The sequence below is a fragment of the Callithrix jacchus genome, chromosome 17, assembly GCF_049354715.1.
Source record: "Callithrix jacchus isolate 240 chromosome 17, calJac240_pri, whole genome shotgun sequence".
Taxonomy (NCBI): Eukaryota; Metazoa; Chordata; class Mammalia; order Primates; family Cebidae; genus Callithrix; species Callithrix jacchus.
In genome coordinates, this window is record NC_133518.1 from 24,292,103 (window position 1) to 24,311,082 (window position 18,980).

At 36.8% G+C, this 18,980-nt stretch overlaps 1 protein-coding gene across 3 annotated transcripts in view; it reads right to left on the reverse strand.

Moving 5' to 3' along the window:
• The window catches only part of PPM1L (protein phosphatase, Mg2+/Mn2+ dependent 1L), a 320,356-nt gene that overhangs the window by 93,322 nt on the left and 208,054 nt on the right, over positions 1–18,980 (reverse strand). For all 3 annotated transcript variants that reach the window (XM_002759426.6, XM_078353931.1, XM_035278896.3), the window contains exon 2: positions 336–510. In XM_002759426.6, the coding sequence (XP_002759472.1) occupies positions 336–510 (175 nt within the window). The remainder of the gene's footprint in view (positions 1–335; positions 511–18,980) is intronic.

Consider the following 18,980-nt stretch of genomic DNA (forward strand, 5'->3'; position numbering starts at 1 on the left):
CTTGGATTATCAGATATAAAAGTTTTCAGTTGCTATCCAAAGTTGAACAACACTTTAGGAGTACTCGGTTAATAAAAGGCCAAAAACAAACCACAAAAGAATCCCAATAAGAAAGAGCAAAATTTTAAAGGTATTTGATATTTAAGATTCATTTTTAAGACTCTTCTGTCTTGATACTAAAATTGCAGAGAAGGAATTTATTAGTTCACGTTACATAACTCTGAATCCAGTTTGCCCCTGACCTTTGACCTCAGAAAAGACCCAAGTTTAACCAACATTTATAATAAAATTTTTTGCAAGGAGAAAAAAATTGTGTGTTTTAAGGACAAACATACCTGCTTCATCATAGGATACAGTCAATTTTTCTAGCATTTCTCGGTCAATTGACAAAATCTGCTGTTCAAGGATGGTCTGGTAAGACAATACACTATTTTCTTTGTCTTTTTCATAGTCCTGAAGATGTTGTTTAAGGGCCTCTGGGAGTCGAGATTTTACATATTCAGCTGCAGTCTGCAGATGAAACAGTCAGAGAAAGAACTCCATTAGAACTTCTCCTCTTAGACTTTTGACTTACCCTCAGGTGCTATAGAGAAGGCTCAAAGTATTGTGGAACCAACCCTCCAGACAAGCATGTCCTTGTCATCATCATTTTTAGTATCCACTGGACCCAGTAAGGTATTCTTCAAATAAACAGAATCACATACCCTCTAAAAGTTTTCTACCTGGTTTAAGGATACAAAAGAAGATAGATTTGGTTAGATATTCACAGAGTGAGTGCTCAGAGTTTCAACTACTATGGTGAACTGAAGGCCCCGTGATAGTGATTTTGCTGGATACAAATTTGACTTGCCCTTGTCCACAACGCGGAAGACAGTCATCTCAGCAGTGAGCCTATCCATGCTTTGGCATCCACATCCCTACTCTGTTTTGTTAGTCTCTACTCATTAATGCTTACACAAGAACTCTTGTAAAGCGAATTTCATAAAGGAGAGTCCTCTCCTAGGGCCAATAATGAAATAATGGGATAAACAGAAAATGAGATTTAAGACAATGCCCCTTAACCTGAAAAATAAAAAACCTCTTCACCACTTAAATGCCTTAAGCTTATGTACATAAAATACTTAACTTTGACAGGTTTGTTGTTGCTGTTTGCTTTTACACTATCTGTACAACACACTCCCAACTAGTTACATTCCAATTAGTAACAACTAATTACATACAGTGATTTTCAATCAGGTAAGCATGTTCCACTTGGGGGTAGGAAGGAAGATATGCGTATTTTGAAAAGGTTTTCCCAAAGATTCTGATACTTTCTTCTGATAGGCTGCAGTGGTAGCATACTCTTTTCTTTCCAAGTTGAGAATCCCAGTGCTAGGTAAGCAGAAATTTATAAGCATAATTAAGTGACAGAGAGGCATGCATAAATCAGGGGAATTCTGAAATTTGTAAAACTTTTCTCTTGAGAATATCAAGAGTTTAGCATCTCCTTGCAGTACAGTCCTGCTTTACTCACTTAGTGTCTAAAGTTAATAAATAAATCAGCGAAGTCCTTCACATACTGTTTGAAATTAAATTCACAATCACTAAAAAACTTCAAAAAGAAACTGCTGGGAAAAAAAAATAAGATGGTCTCTGGGGCAATCTTTGCTTAGAATAAGGCAAAGACCTGTCTACATGGAAAAAAAAACCCATAGTGTTCTGTTGTGCAGTAGGGTGACTATGGTTATCAGTAAGGTGTTATCTATTACAAAATAGCTAGAAGAATGTTTCTAAATGTTCCCAACATAAATAAATTATAAATGCACGAGGCAAGGGACATGCTAACTACCTTGATTTGAACATTATACAAAATATACATGTATTGAAACATCAAACCTTACCCCATAAATATGTAAAGTTACAATGTATCAATTTTTAAAATTCTGTACAGCTAATAATCATATAATTTAAAATAAGTATGCATTAAACACACACACTGATATATATATAAATATATATATATGATACATGCTAATCAACAGAGGTTCTGCTTTTTCATTTATAAAGTACTATGCTCTATAGCCTTTGGGGAAAAAAATGAGATAGGACTATCTGTACTGATGAGATGATACATTGTTGAGGTTAGGAATCAAAGTCACAGAATATCAGAGACAGTGTATCCTACAGCATACATAGATGTATTGTGAACTGAACGCGAGCCCGGGAATCTCGTCCAGCAAAAGGGTCCCAAACCTGGAACAGAGCGTGCGTGGAAAAAAAGGAGAAAGAAAAGAGCAGGGTCTGGAGGACTGATTAGGCTATGCCCAAGCAGCAATTTTATTTGTGCAGTAGGTTCCATTATATACTTTTCTACTTAATGTTGTTTACATCAGATCAAAGCATTTCTTAAATAACAAAAGAAACAGAAAACAATTCTGGGGAACTAGAAAAGGAACAGATACTGATTTAAAAGGTCAAGGGTGAAGTAGGTGATGCTGAGTATCAATATTATCAGAACAACCAGTAACTCGGATAACAATCTTCAATTATCTAGAAGTCACAAGGTAAGTAAGTTACGCCCAGTAAATACTTAACAATTGTAAATACTGAAGTTAAGTCACAAGGTAAGTAAGTTATGCCCAGTAAATACTTAACAATTGTAAATACTGAAGTTAATATTTTACAACTAATGTAGCAAGGATCCAAAAATGAACACAATGAAGCAATAAACCATAAGGAACCAAAAGTGGACACAATGCCTCCCAAGTCCTCATGTCCATAAAGTAATGTCTGTTAATTATTTTGAATAGCATAATCCCTCTCTCGGTTCCTGCTTTCCCTCAGCTCAACTCCCCCAACTGGGGATCTGTGTCCAGGCTCAAGCTCACCATATGGTGAGGCCCATTTCCTAGGAGCCTCACACGGGAGTGATCCCCACATATATGTATATATTGTATTTAGTAATAACATAAAGGCATAGGAGAAGATATGGAAGAATATATTCCAATTGTGGAAGATATTTTATTTATTTATTTAGAGATGGAGTTTTGCTCTTGTTATTCAGGCTGGAGTGCAATGGCACGATCTTGGCTCACTGCAACTTCCATCACCCAAGTTCAAGCGATTCTCCTGCCTCAGCCTCCTGAGTAGCAAGGACTACAGGTGCCTGCTACCACGCCCAGCTAATTTCTTTTGTATTATTAGTAGAGATATAACATTGGCTTTCACCATGTTGGCCAGGCTGGTCTTGAACTCCTGACCTCGGATGATCCACCTGCCTTGGCCTTCCAAAGCGCTGTGATTACAGGCATGAGCTACTGCGCCCAGCCAACACTTTATACGTTCCACATTTTTGTATTGTTTCCATGTTCTTATTATTGTAATTTTTAAAATTGTCTTTAAAATATATTTGTTTTGCAAAAATTTTATTGCAATAGTTTTTAAGGAACAGGTGGTTTTGGTTACATGACTAAGTTATTTAGTGATGATTTCTGAGATTTTGGTGCACCCATCACTCAAGCAGAGTACACTGTACCCAATATGTAGTCTTTTATCCCTAATTTCCCCGTCACCCTCCCCCTTAAGTCCCCAAAGTCCATCATATCATTTTTAAGCCTTTGCATCCTCATAGCTCAGCTCCCACTTATAAGTGAGAATTTATGATATTTAGTTTTCCATTCCTGAATTACTTCACATAGAATAACGATCTCCAGCTTCATCTAAGTTGCTGCAAATGCCATTATTTATTCTGTTTTATGGCTGAGTAGCATACCATGATGAATATATATCACATTTTTTTTATCCACTTGTTGGTTGGTGGGCATTTAGGTTGGTTCCATATTTTTGCAATTGTGAATTGTACTGCTATAAACATGCATGTGCATGTGTCTTTTTCATGTAATAACTTCTTTTCCTTTAGGTAGTTACATTAAAATATATTTCTTTATGACCTTCATATTTCCCCTTTAAATGTTAACACAATTTAGGATGAAAAGAAACTTGCCAGAATGACAACTGACTTCCAAGGAAAAGTCCACTGGCAAGTGGTGATGAAGTATATTCTAGCCTCTAGAGTAGCCAAAGATAGCATACAACATATTTTATTTCCAGATTTATATTTATGTTTCCTAATTCTGTTGCTGATAAAATTACAACCTTAACATCACCAAACATTGTTCAATTTCTCTGCCAGCCATCTAGTGCAGAACAAATGAAATTATTCCATAAAATGTAAATGGACTCAGCACATTTGTGCAACATATTTAATTCTAGAACTTCATAACATTTTCCCTGACACTGGAAAATAGACACACTGCACAAAAACTGTTTTAAAACTCACACTACTATTAATACCTGTCATTAATTTTTTTCCTTGAAATACCCATGAGGTAGAGGAAACAGTTCCATAATTCACTTTTTACAAACATTGATGTATTCTATTATTGAAAGCACACCATTGGATTCCGGGCTAGCCATAAGTAGACAATTGAAACTGGACCCCTTCCTTACACAATATATAAAAATTAACTCAAGATGGATTAAATTCTTTAATGTAAAACTCAAAACTATAAAAACCCTGGAAGATGACCTAGGCAATACCATTCAAGACATAGGCATGGGCAAAGATTTCATGATGAAGACACAAAAAGCAATTGCAACAAAAGCAAAACTTGACAGATGGGATCTAATTAACCTAAAGAGCTTCTGTACAACAAAAGAAACTATCATCAGAGTAAACAGACAACCTACAGAATGGGAGAATATTTTTGAAAATTCTGCACCCGACAAAGGTCTAATATTCAACATCTATAAGGAACTTACACAAATTTACAAGAAAAAGACAACTCCATAAAAAAGTGGGCAAAGGACATGAACAGATACTTTTAAAAAGAACACATACATGTGGCCAACAATCATATGAAAAATGGCTCAACATCAATGATCATTAGAGAAATGCAAATCAAAACAAGATGAGATATCATCCAACATCAGTCAGAACGGCTATTATTAAAAAGTCAAATGATAACAGATGCTAGCAAGGTTGTGGAGGAAAAGGAACACTTTTACACTGCTGGTGGGAGTGTAAATTAACTTTACGCCATTGTGGAAGACAGTGTGGTGATTCCTCAAAGACCTATAGACACAAACACCATTTGACTCAGCAATCCCATTACTGGATATATACCCAAAGGAATATAAATCATTCTATTATAAAGAAACATGCTCGCATATGCTCATTGCAATGCTATTCACAATAGCAAAGACATGGTATCAACCCAACGCCCATCAATGAAAAACTATACAAAGAAAATGTAGTACATATACACCATGGAATACTATGCAGTCATAAAAAAGAATGAGATCATGTCCTTTGCAGGGACATGGATGGAGCCGGAGGCCATTATGTTTGGCAAAGTAACACAGGAACAGATAACCAAATACCGCATGTTCTCACTTACAAGTGGGAGCTAAATGATAAGAACACATGGACACACAGAGGGGAACAACACACACTGGGGCCTTTGGAGGATGGAGGGTGGGAGGAGGAAAGGATCAAGAAAAACAACTCAGGGGTATTAGGCTTAATACCTGGGTGATGAAATAATCTGTATAACAAATGCCCATGACACAAGTTTACCTATGTAACAAATCTGCACTTGAACCCCTCAACTTAAAATAAAACTAAAAAGAAAGCACACCGCTTATCTTCCTTCAACTGGGGCCACTGATTTTGTTTGAAATGAAATTTGCTTTTCTAATTACAATCATAATATAGGTCTTTGTACGGGGCCTATAGCTTTGACTAAACTGGAGTTATATTTTGCCATTTCATTTCTAAAACAGCATAATGTCATGGATAGACTTCTTGCTATTGAGAAAGATTCTTAAGAGGAACAGAAGGAAACAACTCTAATCAAGACATTAGATTCTGTCGAGATATTTCAAGAAATCATCTCTACACTGAGGTGATGCTCCAAATATACCCAAATGGGAGTCAAACCTTATGTTCAAATATAAGCTTATGATAAAAACACATTATCAACTGAGATTGCAATTACTCCAGAGTAATAGATAATATAAAGAGAAATTTAGATTTAAAACTTCATTGGGATTCTAAAAATGAAGTGAAAAACAAAATGAAACTCTGGAATTACTTATCTATTCAATAATAAATGAATAAATAATAAACAAATTGATCATTATTAAATGATAAATGAAGAATTGATCATGATTCAATGTTAAATGCTACTAGAAGTTTAAATCCTAAATTTCATATTCTTATAACCTAACCATTTCAAAAATAATAACATTATTGTTACCACTGTCAATAGCTTGCATTTGTGCAGTACTTTATACCTTTCCATGCAATTTATGCCCTTATCATTCTGAATCTCCATAACATTGAGCAAAATAAGATGAACAATTGGTTTTAGCCAATCCTTCATATTCTTCAAGGTTTGGCTCAAATGTCATGCATATACTATTAGTATTGCCTCACCTAAGTTGAACATCTAACAGCATCCAACACCTTTCTGATTATTTATGTTTGTACCGGTATAGGTACTTAAGCGCCTCCATATGGTGGAAATAAGGACTGTATCTTACACATTATTGTGTCCCCCCACATCTGGTTCAATGCTCTGGTTCTATGTACCATAGAAACTCAATACTTTGACAGCATACAAATATCAAGCACTTTCAGATAGCTTGGGAAAAAGCTTTCTGACAGTTCCTAATTCTTTGCTTGCATACAGATCTTCCTTTCACAATTTCAGATAAAGAGTCTGGTTTTCTACTGGCAAATATAACTACTCTTGGTCTTTAATTTTCTTTCATGCCATTATTTTAGAAAATTGAACAGCTCAAACCCAATCATCATTCACATGCCAAAATGGCAAATTATGTGCTTCACATTTAAAGCTGTATGAAGCTTTATTTAATGCCTTCTTCTCCATAACCATTTGATCTTCTCCATTCTTGCCTTTATTTCTGCATTTGGCAATGGGCTTGATTCTTCTCTAGGTACCCTTTGAGGAATCATGTATAATGTACATCAGAGCTGTACATCTGAGTTAAAGGTTGCATTATAGGATGTTACTTACTCCTGGACTTTCAGCTTTATGCTTAGCCAAACTTATCCTAAATGGTGGAAGAAAAGCCTCAGGGAAGAAAGTGCAACAAAGTTCACAAGTTCCCTCCAGTTAGACCTGAAAAGATGGTGGCTTCAGCAACAGCTAAAGTAAAAAGATGAGCTAAAAGCTTATAAGGCAGGACATAAAAGATGACAAGTGTGCCTTCTTACAGAATTTATATTTATATTTATAAATGGGTAATATTTATATTACCCATTCCAACTTTAGTCTGGAAGACATTAAAGGGTTACAGTAGACTCCATAAAAAGAACTCAGTGGGTAAGAAGGATAAATGAAAAAAGCAGAATGATTAAGAACCTAAATTCTGGAAATGTAGTAGGTAGAATGCTGATATTGGTCATTAGGCTAAAAAACTATTTACTATTATATGGGATATTGTTTAAGAAATAATACATATAGGGCCGGGTGCGGTAGTTCACACCTGTAATCCCAGCACTTTGGGAGGCCGAGGCAGGTGGATCACGAGGTCAAGAGATCGAGACCATCCTGGTCAACATGGTGAAACCCCATCTCTACTAAAAATACAAAAATTAACTGGGCATGGTGGCACACGCCTGTAATTCCAGCTACTCAGGAGGCTGAGGCAGGAGAATTGCTTGAACCCAGGAGGCAGAGGTTGCGGTGAGCCGAGATCATGCCATTGCACTCCAGCCTGGGTAACAAGAGCGAAACTCCGTCTCAAAAAAAAAAAAAAAAAAAAAAATAATACATATTAAAGAATTCGGGTGGGATGGTGCAAAAGTACATTTCAAGAGCTGCTAAATGCTTCACAACTCATCTTAAAAAGGAAACTTGTTAGCTGGCCAATTCTAATTTATTGACTGTCTGCTGAGTAAAGCACATTAGGCTTGAACTGTTGGGAAAACAAGCCTTTACCATAAAGGAACCTGCAATTTTAATACGCAAACAAAACACACATGAAATACTAGAAAAATACATTTTACAAAGCATGCAAAAATAGGCATGAATCTTGAGATAAATTACTATATTTATTTAATGCATGAATTATGTTAGGTGTTAAACAGCCTTTAGGAAGGGTAATTAACATGGGAGGGGAACATGGAAAAATAATCAGGAAATAATTCTGGTAGAATTTAAAGACCAATTAAAAAATAATTTAAAAGTGAAAACCTAGGAAATATTCTTCTAGACATTGGCCTTGGCAAAGAATTAAGAAGATTCTCAAAGCAAAAGCAACAAAATAAAAAGTAGACAAATGGGACTTGATTAAACTACAGCGTTTCCACACAGCAAAAGAAACTATCAACAGAATAAGCAATTAAAAATTGTGTTACAAAAGAGTAATAAATTATGCAGGAAAATATTCACAATAAAAAGCAGATTAAGGCCGGATATAGTGGGTCACCCCTGTAATCCTAGCATTTTAGGAGGCTGAGGTGGGCAGATCATTTGAGCTCAGGATATCAAGACCAGACTGGGCAACATGGCGAGACCCTGTCTCTACTAAAAATGCAAAAAAACAGCCAGGCATGGTGGCACACACCTGCGGTCCCAGCTACTCAGAAGGCTGAGTTGGGAGGACTGCTTGAGCCTCAGGAGGCAGAGGTTGCAGTGTGCTGAGACTGAGCCATTGTACTCTAGCCTGACTGACAGAGTGAGACCCTTTCAAAAAAAAGGAGATTACAAAGTTGTCTGTATACTTTACGTATATGAGGGGAAAAATCGAGTGAATTAAATTAATGTATATCATTAGTTATCTCAGAGTAATAAAAATCTGGGTGATTTTTATTTTTTCTGTACAGTTTTCCAAATTTTATAAAATAATATTTCTATATGCCAGCACTGTGCTGAATGCTTTAAATATGTTAGCATATTTAATCCTTAATAGGCTTTTACAGATGAAGAAGCAGACTCAAAGAGGTTAAGAAACTTATCCTTGGTTATGGATTGAGTATTGGAGCAGGAAACACAAATCACTTTTGAACTAGAAAAAAATATTAATTTTTTTACAAAGATGGCAATGCCTACTGTGGTTACTTTACAAGGTAAAGCAACCCCAGGCTAGGATGAAACCCAGGAGAAGAGAACAAAAGAGCACATGATGGGAAAGAAAAACATGTCTTCAATGTCACATAACTGGAAGCTAAAACATGTCTTCAATGTCACATAACTGGAAGCTAAAGCTGAAGGCAAAGCTATTAAAAACCAATGGGAAAACTGAGCAAAGTTACACAACATATTAAATTTACTGATGAACATTTAACAGTAAGCCTGAAAACTATTCATCTCTCCATATTTTAGGGAATATCCACCACCATCACCATGACCCCTCCAAACGAACAAACAAAAACAGAAAACTTCTGTGATGAAAAGGTATTAAACTTATTTGCAAGTTTCCAGGGAGGCAAAAGCTTCTTTTCAAGAAAGGTTTATTAAAGGATGTAATTAAATTCGAACAGAGCCACCATTAAAAAAAGATCACAAGTAAATTAGACTTATGTTTCAAATCACTTTTAGTACATTTCTCTGGAAAAAAAGGTGTCAAGGTCAAGTTACTACTCATTTTGACCTTTAGTGGACTTAAAAATAGGCTTCTGATGTCCTTAACTATGCAAATATGCTTCATCATATAATAATTTTTACTTAATAATTTATATGTCATAGTTGTTTTTATTTTTTGTTCCTTCACTTTTCAACAAATGTTCTATTACCAATTCCAATACTTAGTGAACAGTAAGCAATTTTATGAAATTTTAGGTATTGATAATAAAAAATAAAGTGCCTCTATATGCAATAAATTCTTATTTAGAAGATATTTTTTTAAACCAAGAAATGGATTTATCATTAACTTTGTAATGAAGTATGTTGTAAATGTTGGTCCTGATATAGAGACTCAATTTCCAAGTAACTTTGAAAAACCAAGAGTTGAGATTTTAAGATTTCAAAACCTGAGACATGCATCTTAAGGAGAAAAGGGATTTTTGCCTCATGCATGGTCTAGAGAGTACTTTGCCAAGATGAAGAATTTCAGGATTTTAATACCCCTCAAATTTCACAATTTTATAAGTTACCTCTCTCCCTCCATTTTATTTAACACCCACAAACACACATAATTATAATCTGAAGAGAGAGATATCCTCCAGCTCCATTAAACTGAATGGGACAAATAATTGATGGCAGTGCCTTTCAGTTTATATTTATACCACATATATGTCTAACAAACACACAGGGCTTCTGCTTCATTATGTGTGTTGACTGTGAATGGACACAGCCTTCTACAGCTGGAAAAAAAGGAGACAAAAGCAAAAGGGCTGATCTCTGCACTCATGTCAACAGTAAATTTAACACTGATAAATTTTAAAACACCAATAAATAACAAAATAAGATGCTAAATCTGGCTTTAAGGGCATCTGATCAGTGTCCCTCTCCTGGGAGGAGACTTTGGCACTCAGGAAGACATACAAGGGAAGTAAGATGAGAATCAATTCTCCAAGTACTGAGTAGAAAAGGGCTGAATTTAGGGAAATGGTCGCCCATGGATGTCCACAAGGTATTCACAAGATAAAAGAGAGATTATCATGGGAATCCTTTGAAATTCACACCAGCGGAAGAAAGAAGAACGAAGGGAGTAATATTTCATTGCAGGCAAGGTTTCCCTGCCCTTGAAGAGAAGGATGTCTGTTTGCTGATCTGGCAGCAGCCAGCACACAGACCACACATTAATTTACTTAGTTTCACCTTGGAATCCATCTTTCTTATGGTAACATATCATTAACTTCTGACAGCTGCTCTTTGGCTCCAGGCACTTTAAAACAAAGTCGAAGTGAGTGCCCTTGCCCACCAGGAAGAGAACATAAGGCAAGGGAGTTATTCTTCTCTCATGCCTGCCAAAATTGTCATTTCTTGCCATTTTTAGTCTTTGGCACTTCTAACCTGGAGAGATTATTTAAATAAGAAAAGTATCTTTGAGATGACCATCTTGCACTCCTGAATTCATAATTCCGTCTCAAGAAGGTAAATTTGATTCCTTCAGGAGAGATGGCATCAGGAAAAAGGCACAGGCTTAAACCAGAAGCATAAAAATGAAATCTTACACCTATTACAGAGATTTAAGATTGCTCTGGAGAACCAAAGCTGCAGAGGTGCAAATGCTAGTCATGTGGTAAAATGACTACCGCAGAGGGCATAACACTATGAAGTCATCTAATCGACTGACGATGAAGACTAAAGTTCCCATTTAGTTTAAACATTAAGGTGATGGACTACTAAGTTATAGATTATCCCAGACAATTCCTTTGGAATTTCTAATGACAAACCTCAAATAACTTTATCAGTCATCTACTTCATATTCAATCTGACACTATATTCATGTGGTAACACCAAGCGTGCCAGAGTGTGAAAATTCAAATCCCACTTTCTGTATGATGGCTTCCCTAATTACAGATGGATGCTTTTGTACATAAAAACTAGCTTGCCTCTCTTTTCTAGATCCTTACCCTGTAATTAGAGTAACATATAATTTTGTCAAATTATCAAACATTGTTCAGCTATGTGGCCCATTTTCCTTTTGATCAGAGTCTAACCTCATACTCTAATAGATTAAAAATGTATCCGCTTACATTCTAACAAAAAGTTGAGCTTACTTCCCTACTGCCACAGTGATGATGCATTCTTTGCCCCTCAATTTTACACATATTCCAGGAATGGGTTAAGGGATTCAGTAGGAATACTTTGTACTAGTTTCATGATCCTTTTGTTTTTAAGCACACATACACATCTATGTTCCCCTGAGGACGGCAACATAAAAACAGCCTAACGTCGACTTTCTCATCGCTCTTTTGAGAAAACAAGCAGCACTCAGTCAAAGCAATCTAGCTAAATTTTGTGATGGGTGATTTCCTGTCTTTTTTGCAGCTACAGAAAGAAGATGTTTGCCTTTCTATACACTTGAGATCTATAGAGGAAAAATGTAAAGTAATATTTGTTTACAGAGAAAACTATGTTTCATCTTTCAGAGAAAATTATGTTTACTGATAAAATTCCCTTCCATTTCTGAATCTTGGGCTATAGAGCTTGGAGAAATATTAACTTCCATCAGTGCTATCCAAGTGTATTCCAGAAAGTTCCATACGGAATGCTAACTGAAAATGCCCTTGGGAATCCAGGAAGCCAATGGGACTGTTAGAAGTGAATTATAAAACACTCATGAGTTATTAATCAAAAAGAACTCTGAAGGTATGACAGCAGAGCAGCTGCTTAGGAGGTAAAATATTTCTTGGCTGGCAACCACTATTTACATAGGAGTAGCTCCAGAGAACTCCCACTGGGCCTCAACTGGCTTCTGCCCTGCAGCTACCTGTCAGGATCTTTAGGGTAGACCCCCAGAAGGCAGGTGTGGCCAGGGTGGCGGGGAAGCTCCAGACGAATGCCAGTTGGGCTGATGTCTCCAATCTGACATGACTTTAAGAAGTGCCTTCAAAGCCAGTATTAGATTAAGACTCCCTGTATGTGCCGGTGGGGTATGGAGAAGGGTGGTCTTTTTGTCCAGGGAGCTGGTAACTGCCTTATTTAGTGTAATGTGAGTAGCCCCAAAAGGATCCCCACCCCCAAATCATTTTCCTTTCAGGCTTTTTTTGTTGCCTGAAATTCTATCATTATAGCTTCAATCTTGGTTAATACCAGCTCTTTACCTACAAAAAGGTAAATATTTAAGGAGGAGTAGTACACTAAGTACTTAGTCTTAGTGTGAACAAGTTGGTCAGAGTTTTACTTACAAGGAGGTAGTCTGACAAGCAATAAGGCACCCAAGGAGACTCCTGGGAATGCAGTGTAAAGTATGAAAGTGAAGGTAAAGAAGGACAAATGTTGTCCACTCTGAATTTTAACTTTGTGTCGGGGAAAACACAAAGATCGGTGCTCCTTGAAAGTTTAAGTTACTCTTCTCCGTCTCTGGCTCCTGCTTCGAGACCTGCCATCAAAGCTTGTTTGAGATTAACCTAATGAAGCAAACTTAATTTGTTGTATCTCATACATGGGTAAATAAAGAACAAATTCAGTAGCATCTACTGCATACATATAGCTTTAAAACTTCTGTACAAATAGGAGTCATCACTTTGGTTGCAAAAGTAGTCTCAGAATTAAAGCAACTGCTTTCTCACTTGTCACCACAATGTCCTCCGTTCAGATCTCTGTTACAGCTCTCAACTACTTCAAAGTGTCTCTATCTAGTCACCTTTTGTCCTCCCACTAATTTATGAGCAACTAGCAGGTAGGACAGAAGCTTTTTCACATATGTGGGTTTCCCTGACACTTAGACCAAAGTCAGCATAATGGCAAAAAAGGGTAGGGAATGAGTGCTTTAAAACCAAATTTAATATCCTATGAGTGATGACTCTACACGACCACAAAGAAAGATAAAAGCGACTGTGCCTCCCATGTTTCTTCCCATCACTCTGACATCTGCCCCCTTCTGCCGTAAAGCATATAAATGTCATACTATTTTATACTTGCCGAGTGAGCATCACACCTTATTTTATACCATAAGAACCCACTTGCAAGGACTGCTGGTTTGGACATCATCTCATGATGAAAACGTGTTTTCTAATATTTTTGTATTATTTTCAACCCAACTAAAAAATCTCTGAGAGCAACAGATCTTCTCCCCAGAAATACACACACAGGATCTAATGTCTCATTTTAGGAATCTAGGTATAAAGTTCAAAAACAGGGTCACAGTAAAGCCTTCTTAGCTCCATGCAAGGGAAAGGCACTAGGGCAGGGCTTCAGTTTTCTCTACAAAATTAGGTCACTGGGCTTCATCAGTGTTTCTTCAGGGCTAGTATTCCAACCAACTGCTTCTAAGTCACCTCGGGTGGAAAAAGGGGATTGCCTTCTTTAAAAATGCACATTCACGGAGACTGCTCCACATTTAGTAAATTAACTCTTTTCTTTTCTTTCTTTCTTTTTTCTTTCTTTTTTTTTTTTTTTTTTTTTTTTGAGATGGAGTTTCTCCCTTGTTGCCCAGTTCTGGAGTGCAATGGCACAGTCTCAGCTCACTGCAACCTCCACCTCCCGGGTTCAAGCCATTCTCCTGCCACAGCCTCCCAAGTAGCTGGGATTCCAGGTATGTGCCACCACGCCCAGCTAGTAAATCAGCTTTTTCTTAGGGTAGGACTCTGGAATCTGCTTTTTAAACTTTTGCTGTATTTTAACAGGCTCACTAACAAGTGAAAAACACCAGATTCTACCCACTGGAGATTCTGATTTTCTAAGGTCTAGGCATGTGTTATTTTCACAAAGCCTTATAACAAATTCTGATATACATCTAGGGTTGTACAAGACCTTCCACAAGAATAGTCCTTCTGCATTTCCCAAGACAGAGTTTGGCACTTAAACATTTTTAATTCATGGGAAAACCTTGACTATATGCAATGACACGGCCTTTCAACCCTCAGTGCCACAAGCTTTTTTTAATCATATAAAATTGCTAATCTGCTCAGTCTCAAAAAGGCTGAGCCCTTTCCTGAAGCAAACTAACTGACCTTGTGTACTTCTAATGCAAGAGAGCACCTGGAATCCTTTCCTACCAGCTTGTGGGCAATCAGGAAGATCTCAGCAAACTGTGTGAAATAGGCCACAAAATGACCTGTGGCAAAGCATTGTGAAAACACAATGATTTCCTCATGACCATCCCCAGGCATTGTAAGAAGACTGACCTGACCCCCCTGCCAAGGACTGCAAGTAGAATTTTGAATCCTGGAAAGCTGAAGCAAAATACAGCAGAAGGGAAAGGAACTCAGCATCACCGGCAGTGTTGTGTAACTTTGCAAACAAGGTTTGAAAGGATCTCTTATTTTAGCAAGAGGAAAATGAGATACCTAATTGTTTGGAAAAGCTATAGTTTCAGCAGTGACTGCACCTGCTTGTGTAAATATAAAATGACATATTTAAAAATTTGGATGGGTATATAGTTCATGAACCTTATAGAGAAAAATTCATCTTTTTCCAACTTCAACTCCACAAGACAATAGCTGGATGGGCAGTCACAGAGTTATGCACTAGAAGTATATCCTTTTAACTAATATTTATCGGATGTCGACTGTGCTGCACACTGCGACAGGTGCTAGAGTTAAATGGTAGGGAGAAGCAGACATGTTCCTGCTCTCACATGCTTATGGTCTAGTGGGGAGACAGAAATGAACAAGATTCTTTCAGGAGATACAACAAAGAACCTAAATAGCCTGGTTGGGGTGAAGGAGGAATGGAGGGAAGAGGCTTTCCTGAGACTGATGTTAAGCCAAGATCTAAAAAATAATTACGAGGTTCACAGAAAGAGGAATAAGGAGCAAGAAGAAGCTAACAGAGACAGGAAAGACAGTATATTTTATTGATATGAATTTTCAAAAATGTGGATCAATTGGAGCCATGGGGTGAATAGAAGTTGTAATTTTACAGGAGAAAAGACTTCAAAATTGCTCTGAGGTATTAGATACTGGCCATTGGAACTGCTGAAGAACATAAGGAAGGGAGAAATATCACTACATTTGCCCAACTAAAGCCAATACTAACTTTCTGTTTGTTGTGGGGGAAAAATTAGTTTCTGAATTTCTTATCATTACAATGGGTTTATGATGAAGAATCCAAATTAAGAATAAAGTTAGGCCTAGTGAGCTCCTGACTTGCCAGTTACCGCTTTGTATATTTTTCATTCTTTCTCTTTCTTACTCATGCTGTTGCTTTCCTTTAGTGTTCGCGACTCTCCTTTTACATTTCTTTCAAGTGTAGAATGTACACCATTTTGATTCTTTGTGACAGCATGTAGAGTTGTAGCATATCTGGGTGTCATATACCACTCATTTTTTAAGTCAGAAAAGATAGTAGTTTATGAAAGGAATTGTGGGCTAAAATGGCATCAATTGATAACCATCAAATAACTTCAAATCATTCATCTAAGTAGTAAAATTCTTGCCCCCAAAACTCAGTGGAATAAAACTAAAATGAACTTTTAAGAATTGTATGGCTATTGCCCAGTATGACAAGAAAGTGTCACCTTCAAAGGGAAAGGAAGGAAGCCCAATGATCTCGCCACCCAAATCCCACCTTGTTATTTTCCTGTGTGGATACGTGGTCCTGTTCCACACAGAAAGTTGCCCACAAACAGAGGAGTAAAAAAAAAAAAAGACTCAAACGTTATAAGGTGGCCTATTATTTCCCACAGGGAAGACTCAGTTCCACAAGACGAAATCTGGGTAATCCAGAGAGAGTTTTTACATCTTCAGGGTTTTTTTCCACCTACCTGGGAGGAGGGCCAGAGAAATCAGAAGTAATGTGTTTTACCTTTCTAGGTGGGTTGGCTCAGCTCTCTGAAGGCATACACTTAACAGCTACCATGTATGCAGTACTTACTATGTGCTAGGTACTATGCTTGGCATTTTATATTAATTACTTCATTTAATTTTCACCAATGCTGCAAGATAGGTATGATTATTAATGTTTTGCAGATGTGTCCTTGCAAACCCCCAGTAAGCCACTGCTCTTTGGTAAAGTCTATGGTTTCATCAGTGTTTTATGTAGTCAAGTTTAAGGAACTCTGGGCTAAGAAAAGTACAATGGTAAAACTGAGATGAAGCTAGGGATAAAGTTGGATGCAAATATGTGCTTTATAATTCCTTTTACAGTTGACCCTTAAACAACAGGGGTTAGGGGTACCAACCCCAACACAGTTGAAAACCCACAAATAACTTTTGACTCCCCCAAAATGTAACTACTAATAGCCTATTGAATGAAAGCCTTACCAATAACATAGTTGATTAATACATATTTTATATGTCATATGTATTATCCATTGTATTCTTACAACAAAGTAAGCTAGAGAAAAGAAAATGTTAAGAAACTTATAAGGAAAATATATTTACTATTTATTAAGTGGAAGTGGATCATCGTAAAGGTCTCATCCTTGTTATCTTCATATTGAAAAGGCTGAGGAGAAGAAAAAGGAGGAGTTCGTCTTGCTATCTCAGAAGTGAGAGAGTCAGAAGAAAACCTGCTTATAAGTGGATCTGTGCAGTTCAAATCCAGGTTGTTCAAGGGTCAACTCTGTTTGTTACAGATGATTAAAAAGTAATTCTGAGTTTCTTGGTGTCCAATGCAAAGAAATAAAGGCAACTATCTGCACAGGTCACAGTGTCCTCAAAATAAATTATAGGAAAGATCAAAACAATGCCTATGGCAGACATTAACTAATAAATTATTTACCACTGAGCCTAGATTGACCCTAAGAATCCTTCTCAATACAGTATTCTAGGGCAGCCACCAATCAAAGTTAGCACATGAGATGAGACCTCTTTATGAACCTTGGTCTAAATCCAGGGTGGCAAACTGAAGCCCAGACATCCATCTTTATAAAGTTTTGCTGGAACATAGCTCTGTCCATTTGTTTACATATTGCCTATGGCTGCTTTTGCACTATAATGGTAGAGTTGGGCAGCTGAGACAGGGAATGGATGGTAGGCAAAGCCTAAGATAGTTACTACATGGCTCTTTACAGAAAACATGTGCCAAACACTGATACAGATGGATGGCCAAGCTAGAGCAAAATCAGTGGAGATAAAAATGTTTAATTAATTTTGTTTAGCTTGCATTTATTATGTGCCTTCATATATGGGGCACTGTGTTAAATTTGAGGTGTACAAAAATAAGCTGCACATCATTGTCCTCACCTTGAAATAGCTCTGATTTAAAAATTCTAACACTCCAGATATTTTTCTTAAGCGTTTTATTTCTTTCCACTTGACCATATAACCTAAAAAGGTAGAGAGTCTTAGAAATTGTAGTCTGGTAGCAGCCCTCAGAGGAAATAAATGCGTAAAAATACAGCCAGAGATTATAAAGGGCAGCTGCTTTATTGGACATAAGATTAAAAAGAAAAAGGTTATTAAGCATTCTAAAAACAATGGGCAGTTGGCGATTCCTCATACAGAACTAACAAGCAACTTCAGAATCTTGAAACTGTCGTTTGTCAGGAACCACTTAATCACAAGAAAATTAACAAGGCCCCAAAGAGACATGTAAAATTTGAATTAGGATTCACAGTAGATTGGCAGGGACATAGCAAATCCATAATTATGGGGATCCACAGCTGCTCCAACCTTAGAAAATAATGAACTGCTTAGTGAAAGCTGGTGTCTCTCAAATGGCAAAAAAAAAAAAAAAAAAAATCTGCTGTGGGACAGTGTCCTATCTTTATGTCCTATACCCAAATAATCCATAGACAAGGGTGATCCACCTGAAGATTTATTGTTGTAACAAGCAATTTCCAGATGTCATAAATTATTATGGAAATAGATTAGAAAAATTATAAACTTTGCCATCTACGATAAACTCAATTATTCATTTCCTTATATTTCCCAAAGTGGTACCTGTGATTCTTTTTCAAAACACATTGTGTTGATGTAAGTGACCTAGAATAAAGAAGTCATTAAATAAGTCAACATGACTTATGAGACACACACAACAAACCAAGCTCTCTTTTCTAACACAAATCTATGTCCACATTCAGGCAATTAAATAGTGAAGGTTAATAGAACTTCAGAAAACAGGTGGCTGGCCCTTTTTGCATTGAATTTCTGCTTATAAATTAAATGAACTGCCAATTCTGTTTGAAATCTTTCCTTCAAGAGCAGTAAAAAACAAAATTTTATATATAACACATTTTATTTTATTTATTTATTTATTTTAATTGCATTTTAGGTTTTGGGGTACATGTGAAGAACATGCAAGATAGTTGCATAGGTACACACCTGGCACTGTGATTTGCTACCTCCCTCCCCTTCACCTATATCTGGCATTTCTCCCCATGCTATCTCTCCCCAACTCCCCACCCCCCAC